At 44.8% G+C, this 20,993-nt stretch overlaps 1 protein-coding gene across 5 annotated transcripts in view; it reads left to right on the forward strand.

Annotated features, from left to right (window-relative positions):
- FYN (FYN proto-oncogene, Src family tyrosine kinase) overlaps positions 1-20,993 on the forward strand; it is a 212,332-nt gene that overhangs the window by 148,199 nt on the left and 43,140 nt on the right. For 3 of the 5 annotated variants that reach the window (XM_021693674.2, XM_021693675.2, XM_021693676.2), the window contains exons 4-6: positions 7,359-7,616; positions 11,150-11,246; positions 19,193-19,291. In XM_021693674.2, the coding sequence (XP_021549349.1) occupies positions 7,370-7,616; positions 11,150-11,246; positions 19,193-19,291 (443 nt within the window). In that variant the 5' untranslated portion in view covers positions 7,359-7,369. Of the gene's footprint in view, positions 1-2,634; positions 2,795-7,358; positions 7,617-11,149; positions 11,247-19,192; positions 19,292-20,993 lie in introns of all 5 variants that reach the window. The other 2 variants (XM_044917677.1, XM_044917678.1) reach the window with 2 other exon arrangements.

Raw genomic sequence — 20,993 nt, forward strand, 5'->3', positions numbered from 1 at the left:
CACCCTCCAGAGGACCTTGCAGAGTCATGCACAAATGATCATCCAACACCACCTCTTGTTATTTCCAAAGCAAAGCTTTGATTTGATTTTTAAATAGGCTCTGTTCTCCCACTCTTGTACGTGACTGGTGTCTGCACTGTACGTGTTCCTGGGTCTACATCAGTCTTTGTACCTCAAAGATGCGACATTTTATTGCTTGGGTAGGGGGAGGGTGGTGTCCCTCATGGGACTCCACCAAGAGTAGAAATCTGTTATTTTGTACTTGGAGGAAGCATTGCTTGTGTTCTGTTTATACAGTAAATATGTTCCAGAAAGTTTTGCCTGTATAGCAAATCATGTTTTAAATGCAGTCCGCAAGCTCACTTATACCAAGGAAACCAGTGCTCACTCCTTTGTGGTGTATATAAACACTCACCACAGGCACCTGGTGGCTCTGTTGTTGGGCATCTGCCTTTGGCTCAGGTCGGGGTCCCGGGGCCCTGGGATCGAGCCCCGCATCGGGCTCCCTGCTCAGTGGGGAGCCTGCTATTCCTTTACCCTCACCCCACTTGTGCTCTCTCTCTCTCCCCCGCCCCACATAGGTAAAATAAATAAATAAATAATTAAACACCACATCTAGGAAATATCAGGAAACTAAGGGGAGCTTCAGTGTCGTTGGTTCAAACGCTCTTTTAGACCCTACACCACATGAAGGAAGCCGGTGACTCACCACGCCTCGCATGGTCCCAGCACCCTTACAGAGCCCACGGTCTTGGGGCAGGGTGTGAATGTGGGGGAGTGAGGCCCAGTCCCTGATGTCAGGGCCCCCATTAGTCATGCACAGGAAGCTGGGCTCTGGGGCACTAGGGAGCCATCTCCACAGGCCCCTCTGACCACACACCCACATGCTTACGTGGACTGGCCAGGAGTCCGTGGGGCAGGAAGCAACTCTGGTCTACAGGCTCCATGTGCCAGCCATGGAATCAGTCTGTCTGGCTTCACCACCCCTGACGGAACTATGGACAAAGTCTCAAATCTCTCTGCTCCTCTATTGTCAAATGAGGGGAAAGCATAATACTTCTGTCTGAGGACTGTTATGAGAATCGAGTGAGATAGGATGTTCCAGTACATAGCACGGTGCCCGGCTTGCAGTGAGCCCTCATTTGATATTGGTCATCACTACCAAGATTGGAGCCTTCACCTCAGTGGTGCCCATTCCACCAAAATAGGTATTCGTTTTCTCTTGCTGTGTAACCAGTTACTACAAACGTAGCAGCTTAAACAGCCCCCGTTTATTAGCACACAGTTCTGAGCATCTGGGCATGGTGTGGCTGAGCTCTCTGCTCCCAGGGCTGCATTGGCCAACAGCATTCTCATCTGAAGCCTTGACGAGGAAAGAATCCATTTCCAGGTTCTTGGCCCACTTTAGTTCCTTGTAGTTATAGGACTGAGGTCCCCATTTCTTTGCTTTCTGCCATCTGGGGGCTGTGCTCAGTTCCTAAAGGCCACATAGTCCCCTCTATCTGCCAAGCCAGCAGTGGAGAACATCCCCACCCCCCTCCACCAGAATGCCTCTTACACTTGGTATCTACTTCTCCAGAGAGAGCCCAGTCCCTTTCAAGGGCTCACTTGGTGAGGTCAAGTCCACCTGGGATAATTTCTCTTTGTTAAAGTCAACCATGCCAAATAAAATAGCCTAATCAAGGGAGTGATTATCCCATCAGTCACAAGTCCTAGGGATGATACGGGGTTTGTCACACCAAGGGCAGGAATCTGGGGCATACCTTGGAGTTCTGCCTACCACACCACCTTTTCAGCAAGGCACAGATTTTCACTCCTTCCTTCCATTTGGCAGCAAAGAAGCAGAGTCCTCTGTATTCTTTTTTTTAGCCATCTGGGACTACTGGCTGGACCCCATACCAATACTGTGGTTCAGGGGCCTCGAGTATTTATATGCCCAACATCCCATCCCAGCTGTGGCAGGGACTTTGGGGAGTGTCTGCACTTCCAAGATGGTCCAACGTGGTCCTGCTTTCTCTCCAGCCTCCCCGGTCAGCACTGGCCCTTCTGTCCTGGTGTCCCCAGAAGACAGCACCACCCCTACTCTCTTGTGGGTGGTGTCCTACAAAGAGGAAAGTCCCGTCATAAAGGATTGAAAGTGCTGGGAAATTTGGGTGACAGGTTCTGTGTCCCAACAGCCATTGCTACCAACGTGGCACTCATCTGTCTCTGAACGTCCGGCTTCCAGCACTTCTGTGGTGAAAACTAAAGCAAGCCTTTCCTACACTTTCAAGGGATTTGTTTTCTCTATGGAGAATGTAGCTAGATACCTCCGGTTGATTCTTGTGGGTGTTTCCAATCTGACAAGGACCAAGAACCCCCTGCCATGGCTCTTCTCCCCAGAAGTCAAGTCATTTCTGATGTATTTTTGCACATCTCACCCTCTTGCCTCATGGTGTTACTGTTGCCCAGAAAAGGGTGGTTGCTCATTAAACCACCAGTTCTTGCCGTGTTCCCAGAGAAGTGTATGAGACTGTGCAGTCGATCTACAATTCAGCTTTAAATTCTTTTTCAACAGTCCCCATCTCAGTTGCTTGTGTTTGGTTTCTAGGTTCCCTTCCTTGTTCCTTTACTTTTATTATGATTTTCACCCAGGTAAAGTGGAGACCAGCTAAAGGGATGGTGAATGGTACCAGCAGGAAACATCAGAGTGCAGGCCAGTGTGGCTCGACCTGTCACTCTTCCAAGTCTGCGCTGTCAGCAGCAAGGATGGGAACTTAGGCCTCAGGGCCCTCACTTCTCCACACCCACCTAGGTTGGTTTCTGAGACAGAAGTGCTCACACTGCTGACATTAAAACTATTTGTTGTGACTTTCACCTGCCTTCCTCCGGCCATCCCTCCTCTGCCTCCAAGTTTATGTGTCTCGAGAGAAGGTAATTTGCTTTTGCAGAAGACTGCCAATGGCCTTTCCCCCTTTTTGGTACCTAGCTCTCTGAAATCTTCTCTGAAGTCCTGCAGCGTTATAACCTGAGCGTACGGGTGTTGCTTTACTGAGTGGCGTGCAAGGAAGCGTGAGCTTATCTGTGTTTGATGTGCACCTAGCAGCCGGACCATGGTCTGGGGCGTCGATGGAGGGAATGTATGTTCAGCCAGACTCATTCTGGATCAAAGCAGCCTAGGCGCAGAATCGGGGATAGCGTCCATCTTTTATGTCGGTTTCAGTCGATCACTCGAGGGCTTATGTGAAGAAGGATTCTGAGGCCACGTGTGGCCAGCACCAGACGGTGCGGGTGTGGCAGTCCTCGGGTTCTCTCTTTGACAACTCTTCCCTGAGTTGCTTAATGCTGTTGGCACGCATAAGATCCACAGGACTAAGGAAATTTTATGTAAATCAGGTTTTCCTTGCGTAATAGAAAGAGAGCCCTTTGGTTTTGCCAAAGGACTGAAGAATAGGGGGGCTTCGTGGCTATAATCCAGACACCTTGACCACAGTCACAGGATCTTATTGGTCAAAGTGCTTGTCCATCAGTTTCTCTAGGCACAACAACATGCAGAGAAGGATGGCCATGAGTTCCTGGTGTAGGATTTATTCTTCAGAGTAATTCCAAGGTCCCACTTTTGGAACGGCATTATTCCTTGTTTCCCAGTGCCCCACAGATCTCGGGCAAGTATATTATTAGTACATTATATGTTCATAATGGACCTACAGCATTGGCCATAAACGCCACACCACAGAACCATATGTAATAAAGGATGTTTTTATTTTAACTCAAATGCTCAGAAGCTTGTCTCATGGCAAGGAGCCTGAAGTCATGTTCGGTACAGCTCACAGAGCGGCTTCTGACTCTTCCATCAGGAAATGGTTAGTCTGACTGCCCCAAGTGGGAGGAAGAAGACCACAAGTTCTTACACAAATATTTTCATTGTGATTAACTTTTAATGTCTTGAGCCTGCATTGACTGATTTATTTTTGTCTCTTTATGTTTGTCAGCAAAGGGAAGAGAGTAAGCAAGACCTGTGCAGAAACATTTCTTACTCTAAACTGCAAATGTATGAAGTGGTAACAGAGCTGTCCCTTCTACAAAAGAAAACTGTTTTCTCCAAAATGATTTTGACTGAGTTTTGGGTTTTTGCATTGTAATCATTTAACAAATATTTATTGAGCTCCTAGAGCGTATAGCACTGTTCTAGACCCTCAGGATGGGATACTAAAACAAAACCAAAAAATAAGCTGCCGTCAAGGAGATTACTGTTTGTTTCCTTTCATTATTTCATAGGTCTATATATGGTGTTAGTTGTTTATTCCAGTGGTAATGCTTTTTCTTGGTGGATTGTGAAAGATGAGTTTTTTCTTAGTTTGGTTAGATATAAGGTCCTGTTTTCAGTGGGGTTCTGATGTGTCATTTCTGTTTTCTTTTGTTGGAGTTGAAAGAGTAGTTTGTAATGAGAGTTCTCATTGGTTTAGATTCTTTTCTCTATCACAAGGAACAATCTTCTAGGGAAGAATCAGCATTTCATACCAATTTTTAAAATTGTGCCCTTCTACCTAGCCTGCCTGTTCTCCTGAGAAAGGCATTGTGAATTGCATGTTGATCACACATATAAGGGAAACAGCTGTTATATACTGTTTTGAAGATATGGATATAAATTCTTTCTCCTCCATAAATCAGGATTTCTCAACCTTGAAGCTACTAACATTTGGGGCCGATTAATTCTTTGCTGTTGGAGGCTGTCCTACATTGTAGGATGTTTAGCAGCATCCTTGGCCTCTACCGACTAGGTACCAGCAGTACCTCTTATCCCTGAGTTGTAGCAACCAAAAGTATCTCCAGACATTGCCTATTATGTCCCTTGGTGGGGGTGAGAGGAATAAAGTCAACCCCAGCTGAGAATCGCTGATGTAAATGATGTGATACTGTGACTCAGGTCTCACATCTTCTAATTACAGTAGATCAGTGAAATGCCTGAAAAAAGTGCCTGGGACAAGAACTGTCTTCTGTCTGGCCTTTGTGGGAGCTCAAAGCAACTTTCTGCCATGAAGGAGTTAATATAAAGTAAGCAAGATATTTATCAATCCTATGAAGCAATACCAACAACAAATGATGAAATTCCTTCAATAAATCATGCCTTGGACATAGTTTGCATTTCCTATTGGAAATTTTTTAAACTGGCATTCATCTACCATAAGTTAGAGAGCATGTTGGACCCAGTATACTGTAAGTTAATCTCGAATGATTTACGCTTAAATGTGTTCCAGATTGGGTGATCTCAGCTCAAGCAGTAGGTGGCTCATTTCCCGACATTTCCATTCTCAGGAACTGACAGTGAATTCCATAAGTATTTATTGAAATGTGTAATGTAAGAGGACGTTAGAGCAGTCTGATGCTGCTTTCATGTCCCTTTTCCCCAGAAAAGCAGTGCTCAGAGCAGTGCTCCCCGCCAAGAGTCTCTGTATCTGATGTGGCATTCCCCACTTTGGATTGCAAGATACTAAGAAAAACTAGTTCTTTCTTTCTTCTTCACTACTGCAAGTCCCTTCCATTCCTGTACCAGCTTTGCCCTCTCCGGTGAACACATGTAATTACACATGGTGTCATGTGTTTCTTATTTGATCCTTTGGTTCCATATGGGCCACTTTTCAGAGTTTTGGAAGGGGCATCCATTGCATGTTCTACCTACCCCCATCAACCTGACGGAGTATTATAGTCCAAAGTACGATCATTTAACCGAATTAACCTTGTATTTCTGAATCCTCTTTCTTTTTCACACATACGAATAGATTAAAAAATGCAGGGTCAACTGCAAATGTAAGTTGCTGAGAGAAGGGATGGTCTTGGATGCAGAGAGAAAGGGTGAAAGAGAAACAGACTGGGCTAGAGAATCTTCACTCATTTGATTGCTGTTTATCGAGCACCTGCTGTGTGCCAGGCATTGGCATTATAGCTCTGACAAAAGTGGACGGGGTCCTGTTTTCCTGGAACCCGCAGTCCACTGGGCAATGAGATAAGTGGACAAGCCATGTTTTAATATGGCAAAATAGGTGCCATGATGGGAGAAATCAGGATGCCATGGGAGCACTTAGAAGGAGCATCCCCCCAGCCTTGGAAGGCGGGTACGGGGATCAGAGAAGGCTTTGCAGAGGAAGCAGTGTCTTACCTGGAACACGAAGAATATGTTGCACATCAGGAAAAAATGTTCAAGGCCACATTCCAAGGCCTAAAGCAAAGCAGAAAAAATTGAACCTTGAAGTAACTGAGAAGTTCGGCATGTTTGGATAGTAGAGTGTGAGACGGGGAGAGTGAGAAGTAAAAAGGAAGCAAATAAGGTTGCTTCTCAGGATTCTGACTTGAGCAAGTCAGTCATTGATGGTGGCATTTCTACGATAAGCACAGGAGAAGTAGGTTGGAAGAGGGTGGGGTGACAATGACCTGAGTTTTTAGTCCACCACTAACTCTAGAACATGAGATTGATTTTTTTTTAATATTTTTGAAAGATGTCAAAAGCTAATGGAAATTTGGAAAGTTAATTAGCAGCTGAAAATGATTTTGTTACTGTAGGCTATCATGACATCCTGCAAATATACCCAGACCTCTTAGTTTCTGCCAATTTAATTTTATTTTTTAATTTTTTTTAGAGGGGGGGGAGAGGCAGAGGGAGAGGGAGAGAGAGAATCTTAAGCAGGCTCCACGCCCAGCCCAGCATGGGGCTCGATCTCTTGACCCTGAGATCACTACCTCAGCCAAAAGCAAGAGTCAGACGCTTAACCAACTGAGCCACCCAGGCGCCCCTAATTTTATTTTTCATCCAGCAATGATTTCTTAATTTTGATACTTATCGTCATCTTACTGCTTAAAATTTACCAGGTGTGTGCCTGAAGAATGGGTACCCGTGAGAAAAGAAGTATGGTGAGCTGTTCAGGAGCTGTCTTCTGGCTTTTCCAGCATTTCTCCACTCTCTTGCTTAGATTTTTTTTTTTTTTTGCCATAATGGAGGTTTTTGGTCTCATATTGCATGGACTCACTTCCTGGAGCATACATTATTCTTTTAGATGACTAAAGAAAAGCATAATAAGTAGTCTTGGGCTATCTTTAAGCAGGTGTGTAATGTTCGAGGGTTTTAAGGGGTGCAGGCCTCATGTGAGGACCTTGCTGCCTGGCGACCATACGCTGTGTGGCTCCTGTCACCCAGAGCACATGGGGAACGAATGTGATTGTCAAGTTTAGGGCCGTGAGATCGCTTCTAACCATCAGCCCTAGCCACTGCTTTTCCTCCTTCCCTTTTAGGCCTGAAATAGCCAACGGCGAGCCTTATAAATGACCCAGCAACCCAGCAGCTAAGGAGCATGCAAGTTCACGTGCCTCCCTTTTGTTTTCGGCAGGAATTTAGATAATGGGCTGTGTGCAATGTAAGGATAAAGAAGCAACAAAACTGACGGAGGAGAGGGACGGCAGCCTGACCCAGAGCTCCGGGTACCGCTATGGCACAGACCCCACCCCGCAGCACTACCCCAGCTTCGGCGTGACCTCCATCCCCAACTACAACAACTTCCACGCAGCGGGGGGCCAAGGACTCACCGTCTTTGGGGGTGTGAACTCTTCATCTCATACCGGGACCTTGCGTACCAGGGGAGGAACGGGTAAGAATTAGGCTGTTCTTTATTCTTTTGTCAATTGAACATTTGTGTTCCAGTCGGCTCCCTTTGACTAAGGATTTCACATTACATTTTTCATCATCAGTCTCCATCTACCCACTGCCAGATGAAGGGCTATTAAAACAAACAGGGCTTGATGGACAAATGAAATGCTGGCTACAGTGGTGCGAGGTGGTCCCAAGTAGCTGCTCTGGGAGGACTCTGCATGGGTTAGGAGATAACAGCTTCTACTAAGGTACTCGAGGCCAATCAGTGGTCTCAACCTTGGCTGGCTGACTCAGAATAACTAGCAGCTTTTTCAAAATGCTGAGTCCCATCCCACATCTTTCGAATCAGAAGCTCCGGGACTGGATCTGAGAATGTATGTTTTGAGTCCTCTGGATATCAGTGCACTTTCCTCCCATCCCCCAGTTAAGAGCCACTTTGCAGGGGGTAGCACCTTCTCCCTCATCTTCCTAATCGTCAGCCTGCCTGTCACCTCCCAGCCAGTGGGGATGTTTGGCAGCATTTGTTTTTGGCCACTGGTCTTCATTAATTCTCTTTCTGATCTTCCCATCATCTTCCATATGACAGAGTTTATCAACCGTCAAGTGTATCGTTTATCTCTTGTATTTCAAAATCAAATGTTATGTATCCTTAAGGAATCCTTCTCTTTTTTTTTTAAGTTCCCTTCTCTTTCCCACCACGAGGCTCTGTTTTACTGCCATGTACATTTGCTGACTTAGCTAATACTTTGTAAAATATCTGGCATACATTCTCAGACATATGTTTTGCAAAATATTTGAAAGTTATCTCATGCATCCTTAGCCTTCCAGATCATCTCCCAGCATGTGAATCATGGTAACTAGATACTTGACATTATTTGTTCCAAAACTGTTTGTTTATTAGAAAAGTTTAAAGAAATATACATCAACCATTGTGCTCTTGGCTCATCTGGGAGCAGAAGTCTTATATAAGGACTCACTGTGCCTTTTTATCTGGGGAGTTGGCACTACTGAGACATTAGCAGGGTTTTTTTCCCTTTGCATGCAACATGGCAGTGTGGTTATATCCAGGGGACCTGACCCAGAGCTTTGGGCATTGTATCATTGTGTTGTAGTGGATCCAACTTTCTCTTTAAAGTAGGCCTCGCATGAGCTAATGAATGTTAGTATACTTACTAATCTTTCCTACCTTCCTGGAAGGCACCTGGGATGGAGGGAAGAAGGAAAGAGGCATTCTATGGAAGTCTGTCTCTGAGGATGCAGAAGGGGAAAAAAAGAGCCAAAAATGCACCAGCACACACTTCCTGTGCCTGCTGAGTTCTTTGCCAACCAGACTGAATTCTGCTGATGCAGACATTGACCTTGTTCATTCACTCATGAATGCTGGATACGAATCCCTGTGTCTGCAGGTATCATTCATAAAGTCACCAGAAGGGAATAGTTGCCTTGAACATGGGAGTCTCTACTGTAGTCAGGGACAATCTTTTTTTTTTTTACATTTTTTAAATTTTATTATGTTATGTTAATCACCATACATTACGTCATTAGTTTTGATGTAGTGTTCCATGATTCATTGTCAGGGACAATCTTAGTATAAGAGGCCACCTGGTCCCTTTTAAAATTTGGAAGTTAAAATCTAGTACTCCCAAATGTTGGCAGATTTCTCTGCCTTGTATTATTTGGCTTTGTTATATGTGCATATCTGTCTCTCCACCACTGCTTTTAGTGCTTTAAGGCCAAGAACAGTGTCTGTGTGCCCTGTGACCTCCTTTGACTCTCCTCTCCATCCTTAAAAGATAAAAACCCCAGTGAGAACTTGCCAGCCGATGCAGGGTGAGAGTGGGAGATTGGAAGTGTCCGTCTTCGTGTCCCTTGTCTTCCACACAATGGGGCTTGGGTTTGTTTTCAAATTATGTAACAAAAGGAATCTGTTCAGTGAGAATAAGCATGACCTTACAGGCTTCCACTTCTTTGTTTTAAGCCAGTCTCTTTTCCAACCTTTCAAAGAAATTTAAAGTTGCCAAATGAGCCCTGCTGCTTTGCATGGTCAGACCATCAGAATGCCAGTCCTCCTACAGGAAGCCCCACTTGGGATCGGGTGGAAAAACAAGCCCCACCTCCTTCTCTGGTTTGCGAATAGCCCCACAGGCACATCTGCTCCCTTGGAAGTACGTACACAGCAAAATGGCAGTTTGCTAAAGAGTGGAATCCATGTTGTGTGTTCTTTAGGCCACAGCAGGCACTTTGAAGTGTGCGGAGATCAAAATGAGGAGCCAGAGAGCAGAGAAATGGAATGTATTAGTTAATAATTGCCGCATAACATATTACCACGAACTTAGCAGCTTTAAAAAAATACATATTTAGGATCTCACAGTTCCTGGGGGTCAGAAAACCAGGAATGACTTTACTGGATCCCCCATTTCAGAGCCTCTCACTGGCTGCAATCAAGGTGTGTTGGCTGGGCTGTAGTCACTACCTCACAGCCCAGCTGAGAAGGATCTGCCACCAAGCTCGTGTGGTGCTGGCAGGACTCAGTTCCTCATTGGCTGTTGGCCAGAGGCCACCCTCAGTTCTTTGTCATGTATGTCTTTCCAACATGGCAGCTTGCTTCATCAAAGTGTTCAGGCCAAAGTGGCAGTACAGAGCGTCTGCAGGGAAGACAGAAGTTGCAATCTTTTGAAGACTAATCATTTATGGGACATCCCATCACTTTTGCCATGTCCTGTTGGTTAGAAGCAAGTCACTAGGCTCACCCACACTCAGGGGAGGGGGATTACACAAGAGCATGAATACCAGGAGGTGGGACTCATAGAGGACTACCTTAGAATTCTACCCACTACATGAAGGAGGTCCTAAGCCAAATGGGATGCAGGATATTTTCTGTTGTCGATAGCAGACTTGTGCAGAGCAGGAAGGGCCTCTGTGGGGAGTCCACCAGATGAGAAAATGTAGGGTGGTTATGAGGAGGAGTAAGGACTACAAATCAGTGAAAGGATAGGCAAATTTGTGGTAGGAGAGACGGAGTCCCCAGAGCAATTGCAGATGCCAAAAGCAAGACATCCTCTAATTGGGGTGAGCATTTATGGGGAGGGTCTTCTCAGTCCCAGGCTGCAGAAGGAGTCTCCTGTTACATTCTCCATTACTGTGATCTGTTTTACCCTGGACCTAACGTGGGCTCTTGAGAGGAAGGGAATTTGTATCTTTAACTGCTGCAGGCCTCACAGCTCTGAACTGTAGCACCACTGCTACCCCTTGGTTGTGGACATAATGCTAACGCCTGCCTCTTCCCGAGGACTCAGAGAGAAGTGCACCTCCAGCTCTAGGCTTCAGTCAGACCAAATAATGCTTCCCCTACAAAGACCAAGGCATAACTTCAGCCCTGCAGCCCTGGTTGCACACATTAATTACATCACCACCACACCATATTATGGTTAGATGTAGATTTTGAGAATGAGATTTTAGTGAAGAGCTCATTTCTTGGAATTAATTTCCCCTTGTGTAATAATCTCTCCCCTTCTGATTTTGTTTTGTCAGGAGTAACCCTGTTTGTAGCCCTTTATGATTATGAAGCACGGACAGAAGATGACCTGAGTTTTCACAAAGGAGAGAAATTCCAAATATTGAACAGCTCGTAAGTTCGGGGAGGGACAGGGAAGTATGCATATCTTTCAGATTGGGAAAGGATACTTGTGTTACCAGTCTGTGCCTTTTTAGTCTCTGAAGTGCTAAGAGAACACTTGGTAAATTCATTAATGTGTAGCAGTTGAACTTGAGAAATGAGGAGTTGATGAGCCAGTGCAGTATTTTCTGGCACCGGTGTCCAAGGAGCTTTTGGGGGGCCACCATAGTAGCAGAGTTGATGCTTTCAGTTTACAGGTTGGAAAAGTTCCCGTATTGCCCCCTGTAGATCTGCATTTTCAGATGACTGGCACAAAGCTTGGCTATCCACATTACCCTCTCTCTGCCTTGAGATGGGTTTTTTTGTTTTGTTGCGTTTCGCAAGTTGCACTAGCTGAGCCCTTATTGACAGCTGGCAACAAGTTCCTTCTGTTTTCAAAACTGCTAAATATTCTGATTGGTGAAGCCTGTGGAGGCGTTTCCCCAGACTGAAAATCCGCGAGTGACTGAAATCTTTGTGAGATGGAAGAAGGGACTTCGCCCACTTGTGAATGACTACAGTGCGTGCATTTTAGATGTGACCAGTAGGAACAACAGGCAATGGGGAAGTTTCAAGGGTCAGAATCACTCATTGTAAGGGTAGAATCAAATTCTACATTTAATACCTATAAGAAGAGTAAATATAGGTATATACGGCATTATGTATAGGCGTATTTCCCTGTAGTTTTTAAATATTGCTTCTATTAGGTTAAGGCAGTGTGCCTGCCCAAAAACTTCTGGCTTCAAAGAAGATGGTGGTGGGGGCTCCCGGCTGGCGCAGTCAGTAGAGCATACGTCTCTTAATCCTGAGGCTGTGAGTTCGAGCCCCACATTGAGTGTAGAGTTTACTTAAAAAAAATAAGGGAGGGGACGCCTGGGTGGCTCTGTCAGTTAAGCATCCGACTCTTGATTTTGGCTCAGGTCATGATCTCAGGGTTGTAAGATGGAGCCCATGCGGGGTTCTGTGCTGGGCACGGAGCCTGGTTAAGATTCTCTCTCTCCCTCTGCCCTCCTCCCCTGCCCAAAAAAGAAAAAGAAAATGGTGATGTCCCCATCAGCAAGTCAGGCCTTCTCCCCTGTCCTCAAGTTTTCCTTGTGAGTGCTCTGCAGGGACCAGGGAGGAATGCCACCCCAAGGCTGAGGGCCCACCAGGAAGTTCTCCTATGCTGCCGGCCCCACTTGCTCTGTACTCCATTCCCTGAGCAAACTGTGAGGGCAGAAGAACCAGTCAACGCCTGGCACTTGAGCTTTCCCCAAGAGCTCCAGCAAGAGGAGAGGCGAGCGAGGGGAGCTAGAGGCGCCCCAGAGCATCCCCTTCCTAGGAAAGAGAAGTGGTCATTGTTAACAGGGAACTCCCTCAGGCCTGAAAACTGCCTCCTTAGAAAGCCCACCCCTTCCCTGGGACACCCCCAACTCTCAGAATACACCACCTTTCAAGGACAAGAGCTAGACTCCTCCCACAAGAGGCCAGTCACTCTTCTGGACCTCAGAAAACTGTGCCTACATAGTAGCCACGGGGTTGTTGGGGTTTGTTAAATTATTATTGTCATCATTAATGGGTGTGGGTGGGGTTTTTTTAACTATTTAAATACATGCAGAAAACCGCACGTATCAGAATGTGCGTGGTGGTGGTCGCACAACAATGTGAATGTGCTTAGTGCTGCCCATTACACTTAAAAATGGTTGAAATGGTAAATTTTGCTCTGCATGTTTTACCACAATGTTTTGGAAGTGTACAGTTTGCTGTATTTGCACAAACTGAACATGTCTGTGCAACCAGCCCCCAGATCAAGAAGAACGTGGCCTGCCCCCTCAAGGCCCCTCACAGCCACAGAGATTTTTTTTAAGTAGTAAACAGCTGCCATTTATTGAAGGCTCCCGTGTGCCAGCCACGTACTAAGTTGCAAGTGTTCTTATTTATTCTTCATGGCATTTGTCTGCCATGTGCCTCACTGTCATCGTTTGACATATGAGGAGCCAGAGGCTCAAGTTAGGTAGCTGCCCAGGTGCACAGAGGAGCTAGCAGGCGGCAGAGCCAAGGGTGAGGTGTGGGGATGGCATCCTGAGTACTGTGTCGGGTTTGGTCTCGGAAAGGCCCAGAGGGGACTGAACCTTGCAAGATACATGAAAGTTTGGAAGGTTGGCTGGGAGGTGGGGGAGAGGGGAATTTGGCTTTGATCTCTTCTGATTTATGATTGCTTATTGTTATTTTGATTCTCTGATGAATGCTTCTCCTCAGAGTCTACTTACTTTGAATTAGGAAATACCCTCCACTTCCCCTCCCTATTCTTTGTAATATTCTCTCAGTCCCAAAATCGGTTAGAACTTTTAACCAGCTTCTGAAAGGTGAGAACTAAGGAGTAGTAGGAAGTACCACACAACTGTTCCTCTGCGGGTTTAGTCCACACTTCAGGGGGATCTACACATCGGATCCTAGGCAACTTGGAAAGCCAGTCCTTGCCAAAGTCAAATTCCTGCCTTCTTCCTTTGTTAATCTGGATAGGTTCTACGATGGCAATTAATTGAAATTTTGGAGAAACATTCCAGGAAGATCCAGTCTATCTCAGTCGGTATTTTATGATTTGCATGCATGGCCTCTAGTGTTTACAGGCTTTGAGCCTCTGGCCTTGTTCTCTTAGAAGAAAATATTACAAAGGTTTTTTTTCCCTTATTTAATGTTCTTCCTTCTTGCCAGTGGAATTCCTCATCCTACATGCCATTTAAATGCCCTTTTCCAAGGTTATGGGGGGAAAAAAATAAGGTTTTTACAACAAATACAGTATCTTGAAGTAAGGGGTAATAACAGGGAAGAGGAAATCATGAAGGACAAACAAAGCAGTAATAGAGAACCAGATGGCCTGCGGCTCCTTCCCCTCCCCCAACCCCTCCCAGCCCCAGGCACTCCTCCGCTGGGTGGGGGGAGGGGATGGCGCTCTGCTCTCCCTGGGGCAGCTGCCGCACCACCTAGTGCCTGTGTCCTCCCACCCCTTACCCCGTCCAGAGGCAGAAACCGGAGGCGGCAGGGCTGGCCTTTGTGTGGTACACGCGTGTGCTTGTGCCCAGAGCCAGTGGGCACTGCTGCCCAGCATAGGCTAAGGGTTCTTCACAGACCTGTTACAAGTGCTCAGTGCAGTGCATTTGGACATTATAAAACTTGAACCCATTTTACAAACTATGGAAATTTATCTGTTTTATTCCCTATTTTCACATTTCACGTGAAATGTGAAATCCTTAGTGATTTACCACCTAAAAACACTGACTCTTTAAAATATAATAAACATGTTACACAGAGTAGAATAGTGCCTACAGTAGTGACTCCTTTAAAGTTCTTTTCATCTTGATAAGGAGAAATCCTGGGTTAGACTCCCATCTATGCATATGATAAAATTGTTATGGATATGCTCTCTGACAGTAAGATGGCACTAACCAGATTGAGAAAGAATATAGTATTTATAATAAAAATGCTCCACAGCTCAATGGATCAGGCTGACTTCTATGTGCAAATGCCACTTCCTGGCTGGATCAGGGGCCAACAAACCCAATGAGCAATTTTGGGGATTGAGAACAGGCTCTTTTAATAAGTATTTAAATTAGAGGAATAGGGGAAGCTCTTATAAAAACTTAAAAGTTATTCTAAACCAGAGCCTTAAATCATATATGTGAGTCAAAGCAAGATAACTGTTAAAGAAAATCTCACCAACACTGAATTAATGAAATATTTGAACTGTAAGAACAGGTTTTTTTAAAGTGCAGTTTTAATAATGTTAATTACTCACGATCATTTTAGAAGTAAAAAGTAGCGTAGTAAAGATTTGTAAAGAGTATTATTTGTGGGTGTATTGGGCTTCTAATGTATTAAAAAGGTGATTTATTCATTTGCTCAAAAGATTTTTTTTGATAGATGTTTTGAGTCGGTACCAGCCTCTCTGGGCCCAACTTGTGAGGCTTACTACATAATACATTGTTTCCTTGTCACCTCATATCGCCTTTGATGGAAAAAGTGACCCTGGATGGCCTCAAAAAAGAAAAGGATTTTATCTTTCTCATAGTAACTAAAAACCCTTGTGAGATTAATGGAGTCACTTAAGAGAAAATCATGAATTCCTGATAAATGATTTTAGAATGAGCTGATAGTTGGATTCTAATCTGTGCTAAACTATTTAGGTGCCAACATCAAAATGAGATATTAATACTGGATTTGAAATGGAAATTGTTGTTGACCCTTGAACAATGGACAGGTTAGGGACACCAGCTCCCCCTCACTGCATATAACCTTGACTCCCCAAAAACTTCTAATAGCCTACTGTTGACTGGAAGCCTTACCAATAATGTAAACAGTCAACACATATTTCGTGTATGTATTATATATACTGTGTTCTTAGAATAAAGTGAGCTAGAAAAAAGAAAATGTTATTAAGAAAATCCTAAGGAAGAGAGTACGTTTACTGTACTGTTTTTATTGGCAAAGATCTGCATATAAGTGGACCCATGCAGTTCAAACCCATGTTGTTCAAGGGTCAACCATACTTGATTAATCCCAGATCATCTGACCGGGCATCTGGGTGGCTCAGTCATTAAGCTTCTGCCTTTTGCTCAGGTCATGATCCCAGGGTCCTGGGATCGAGCCCCACATCGGGCTCCCTACTCTGTGGGAAGCCTGCTTCTCCCTCTCCCACTCCCCCTGCTTGTGTTCCCTCTCTGGCTGTCTCTCTATCAAATAAATAAAATCTTCAAAAAAAAAAAAAAAAAATCCCAGATCATCAGAATAAGACTGGGCTTGTCCCAGCCCCAGCAAAATATATTGGCTTCCTGCCTCAGGTGACATTTCCATGTCCCCCTGCATTGATATTAGACGGTCTTCTTAATTTAAATCAGTTAGAACTAACATGATGAAGGTTGCAATTAAAGATAAGCTTCTGCTGAGAGCTCTTAATTTTTTACTATTTTGGAGCATTTCCTGGGTGTGGGGTTTAGGAGGTAGATGGAGTAAGGGAAAGAGAAAGGAAAAGGTGGGGAGATGATGGGTATTGTTAATTTTTTTATGATGAAATGTCTCCATCTGGTGGAATTTCAGAGCAGTAAACACTGCTATCTTAAAAGCCTCCAAAGCCATTTCTTAGCATGTGTTCAAAAAAACTTAACTTCCACATGTCTTCCTAGATGATATAGTTAACACCTGCATGTATTTCTTTTAGAGGACATGGAAATTAAACCAATACAAACTCTTCAAAGGTTAACAATTTTAATTTTATGAGTTGAGGCCAAAAGGCAGAGGAATCCAATAGGGGAGCAGCACAGAGTAGATTCCACACAATCAGTAAAGACGCAGCTCTTAAGTCGAGTGGTGGGTTCACAGGTGTTCGTATACACATATATTCTCTGGCATGTATCAGTCATTGCCTAAGACAAATCTGGACATAAGCTAAAAATAAGGTTTATTAACAAAGGACTTTCTGGGTATGAAAAGTTATCTCCCTGTTTTGGTTGATTTATCTGTTTAAATTTTTGTAATAGAGTGAAAAAAGAAAGACTGAAAAATGAATTAAAACATAAGTTTTTAGGGGCACCTGGGTGGTGTAGTTGTTTAAGTGTCTAGTTCTTGGTTTCGGCTCAGGTCCCGATCTCAGGGTCGTGGGATGGAGCCCTGCATCGCAGAGCCTGCTTAAGTTTCTCTCTCTCCCTCTCCCTTTGCCCCTCCCCGCCTCTAAAATAAATAAATAAATCTTTAAAAAAAAAAAAAAAGACATAAGTTTTTAAAAGCCTTTGCCGGCACGCCCTTTCCTTGTGGGCTATTTTGTGTCCCCTGTGCCGTCAAGCACTGCCCCACAGCCACACCCAGAGTGCGGGCGGGCTTGTCACCATTTGCCTGTTGTTTTATTAAATTTTATCTAGAATTGTTGCTCATCGGTCAGCTTGCTCAGAGAGTCAGTCTTTGGAGAATGGGGCTCTCAGTAAGGCTTGTGTTAATACAGAGGCTGGTTATTCTCTACCTAATCCCAACAGCCTGAGGAAGATCTTGACCGAGGCCAAAAGCCAACACGTTTTCTTCCCTGGCTGAGGGTTCTGACACAGAGCCCAGGCACAAAATGATTTAAAAAAAAAAAAAAAAAGGCTAGGGGTTTTTCTTGCTGCCTCCAAGGACCAGAAAATGGATGGAGAGAAGGCGCTGGGCCCCTGCTGAAGAGCAGTCTGACAGGTCTTGGTATGCTCAGGAGCAGTGACCTCGCCTCCTCCCCTGCCCTCGCACCCCTGGCCTCGGGCTGGCGCGGGGTTCTGTGGACTCGCGCGTGGCAAGGCTGCAGCCCACATATGTGTGTGGGGAGAGTCACACGCTCCGTCCCTGCTCTCTGTCACACGTCCACTGCCCTGAGCCTCACACATGAACTCTAACCATTGAACTGACCTGTTTGTTCTAAGCTGCAAGTGGTGGTACAAGGCCCCCTTTCACGTCCTTCTGCCCACGGCTCTGAGAGCCCGCCCCCCTCTCCCGACTGAGACAGGCTATCACCTGGAACACTGGGTCTTACGGAGTGGTGAGACTCAGAGCCTCAGCGCCGGGCCGGTTTTTGTCCCCACCCCCACCCCCCACCCGTACACACACAGTACACCCCCCCTTCCTCTCCTGCCCGCCAGGCTCAGGTCAGTGCTGTCAGTAGTCGATGAAATAAGCTCAGGTTGAAAACTTCTGAACAAGGCTTAACCTATCGCCCTTATCATGCTACCCACTGTCTTGAAAGCAAGTAAGGCAGGTATTAGGAGTAGGCTTTCATTCCTTCCGGGGCCTCCTTGCAGGCTTCCTTTCTCAGATGATTGCAGATGATCTGTTTCTCTTTTCTTTTCTGATACATCTGTTAATGGCTAACAAAAAACACTAGAACCAGCAAACAGTTTGCATCTCTCCAGCAATACCGGAGGATGCTGCTTACCTCAGGATGTGAGCCAAAGTAGAGACTTAGCTAAATTAGTAGTGTTAATGCATGCTTTGTTTTTCTTCTAGCTTTTTTTTTTTTTTTAAAGATTTTATTTATTTACTTGAGAGAGAGAGACACAGCGAGAGAGGGAACACAAGCAGGGGGAGCGAGAGAGGGAGAAGCAGGCTTCCCGCTGAGCAGGGAGCCCGATGCGGGACTCGATCCCAGGACCCTGGGACCATGACCTGAGCTGAAGGCAGACGCTTAACGACTGAGCCACCCAGGTGCCCCTTTCTTCTAGCTTTGCTGAGATATAACTGACACATAACATTGTGTAGGTTGTGATAGGTTGTGTACGATGTGATGGGTTGACACACGTATATATTGTGAATGTTTACCACAATAACACATCCTTCACCTCACATAACTACCATTTTGTTTTTGTGGTTACAGGGTTTTTCTAAAGTAGCCTGAGGCTGGGTTCCCTTCCCCCTCTGTCCGAGTTGGGGACACTTACCAAGCAAAATGCCCCTCCACCTCAAGAAAGCTCTCTCATGGCCAGGGTCCTACATTTTTTTTTTAAAGATTTTATTTATTTATTTGAGACAGAGAGAATGAAAGACAGAGAGCATGAGAGGGAGGAGGGTCAGAGGGAGAAGCAGACTCCCCGCCGAGCAGGGAGCCCGACGCGGGACTCGATCCCGGGACTCCAGGATCATGACCCGAGCCGAAGGCAGTCGCTTAACCAACTGAGCCACCCAGGCGCCCCCAGGGTCCTACATTATTAATTTGCAAATAAAATAAGAAATGAGAGGCAGCACGGGATTCAAGTCACAGTTGACTCAGATTGTAGCCATGTGACCCTTACAAAGGGCTATGTTGGAGTTTGGAGAAATCAGGCAGTGGAATGACTAGGAGATGGTCTTATACTCATACAGCATTGAGTCTGTAACTGCAGAACATTGAAATGGTCAACACATTCACTTCCTTTTCTCTTTGTTCTCTGCAGGGAAGGAGATTGGTGGGAAGCCCGCTCCTTGACAACTGGAGAGACTGGTTACATTCCCAGCAATTATGTGGCTCCGGTTGACTCTATCCAGGCAGAAGAGTATGTTTGTTTTGTTGTTTTCACTCCACTACTTGCTTTTAAAAGTTAGCTGTCACAATAAAATGCCATTAACTTTGTGCTGGAGGGAGAAGAAATTCACTAGAGTGATTTCAGGGTTGAGAGAATGTGGTGATGCCCTTTTTCCCCAGGCATCGTGCTGTGGTTTTTGCCATATCTATGTAACACTTGTACTATTATTAACTTAATACTTTTCTTTACACCTGCTTTTTAAAAACATACTTATTTCGAAAGGGAACTTTATATCAGAACCCTAATGAAAACCCAGTATTACTTGCCATAGATAGAAACTGATCGGGAAAATGTGATGAAGTTCTGGCCAGAGCATATATTATTACTGTGAACCCAAAGTTCTAAGCCTATAGTCTGCTGAGAAAAAAAGGAGAGAGAGGGAGGGAGAAAGAATGGGAGTAGGGAGGGAAAGAGAATGGTGGGAGGGGGCCAAGGGGGCAAATAATTATTAAACATCAGCTTGATGTTTTCTTTCTCAGTGTAATCAGAAATATTAAGGGGGTACTGAAGACATACCTTCCATGCCCCACATAGAAGTATCTCACATACGGCATGTTCCACAACTCGGGAAATCCTCTGATGCATTTCAGATGCTCCTTTCCTTTGAGTTGGGGTCTTGGTTGGTTTCTTTGATAGTAAATTGTGACTAGCAGTTAGTTGGACCAAGGATTTCACTTGGTACCAGTTTGGGAAGATGGTCAGTAGGCTGAGGGGATTCTAGAACGGACAGCTATCATTCCTTCTCCTCACCTGTGGAGATTCATGGGCACTTCCAAAAGGGAGAACTATCAGAGTGGTTTGTGTGAGGGCCCTCATTTCTGAACTAAGGGAAAGAAAACTGGCCCATGACTCCCAGACTTGGGGACCTGTCCTCCTCCCTGACACCCTGGGGATCTGCCTCTTCTGGTAGTCTTGCCTTACCAGTAAGGGAGTCAAGGAAAGTCAGACACGAAGCCCAACCTTTGGCTACGATATTGCATTTTGCCCTGGATTTGCTTAAGCACGGCAAGGAGGATTAGACAGCACACCCCAGCCAAATCCCCAACTGGATCACCGTCTTGCTTTAATTCCTTTATATTTGCTCTAAGAAGATCGCTTTTGTTCCCCACTCTCAAATACTCAGTGGTTCTGCACTCCTTTTTTCTCCTAGTGAGTGTGTTTTATCATCAGAGAATAAAGGAATTTGTATTGAATTTTTATTTTATGGCAGATTTGCAAACATCTTGTGTTCTTCAGAATAAAAGGTACCACTAAAATGTGGCATTATTTTGATTTAACTGGGAACCTACAACTATATATTTAAGTTATATATATGTATAATGTAATAAATTTTTTAAATAATTTGTTTTTAAAGAATAAATTAGTGTTTTAAGAAGATAACGCATATGGTTTTACATAGGCAATTAATTTTTTAATTATCTGAAAATGCTATTGTTTTAGTTCCATCCATTGTTCTAACAGCTCTTTTTTCACCACTGTTCGCATTTATCCTGCATTTTCATTGGGTGACTGATGCAAACCCAGAAAGTCATTTCTCATAAATAATTGTTGTGATTCTCTTTCTACCGCCTAGTGCTAAATTAGGATCGTTACACAGTCCGGTGCCTTTAAAAGTCACTGAGGAGCTCGCTTGCAGGGTATCTTTTCTTATCTTCAGTGAGGCTCTTTCATT

The sequence above is a fragment of the Neomonachus schauinslandi genome, chromosome 8 (assembly GCF_002201575.2).
Source record: "Neomonachus schauinslandi chromosome 8, ASM220157v2, whole genome shotgun sequence".
In the NCBI taxonomy this organism is placed as follows: domain Eukaryota; kingdom Metazoa; phylum Chordata; class Mammalia; order Carnivora; family Phocidae; genus Neomonachus; species Neomonachus schauinslandi.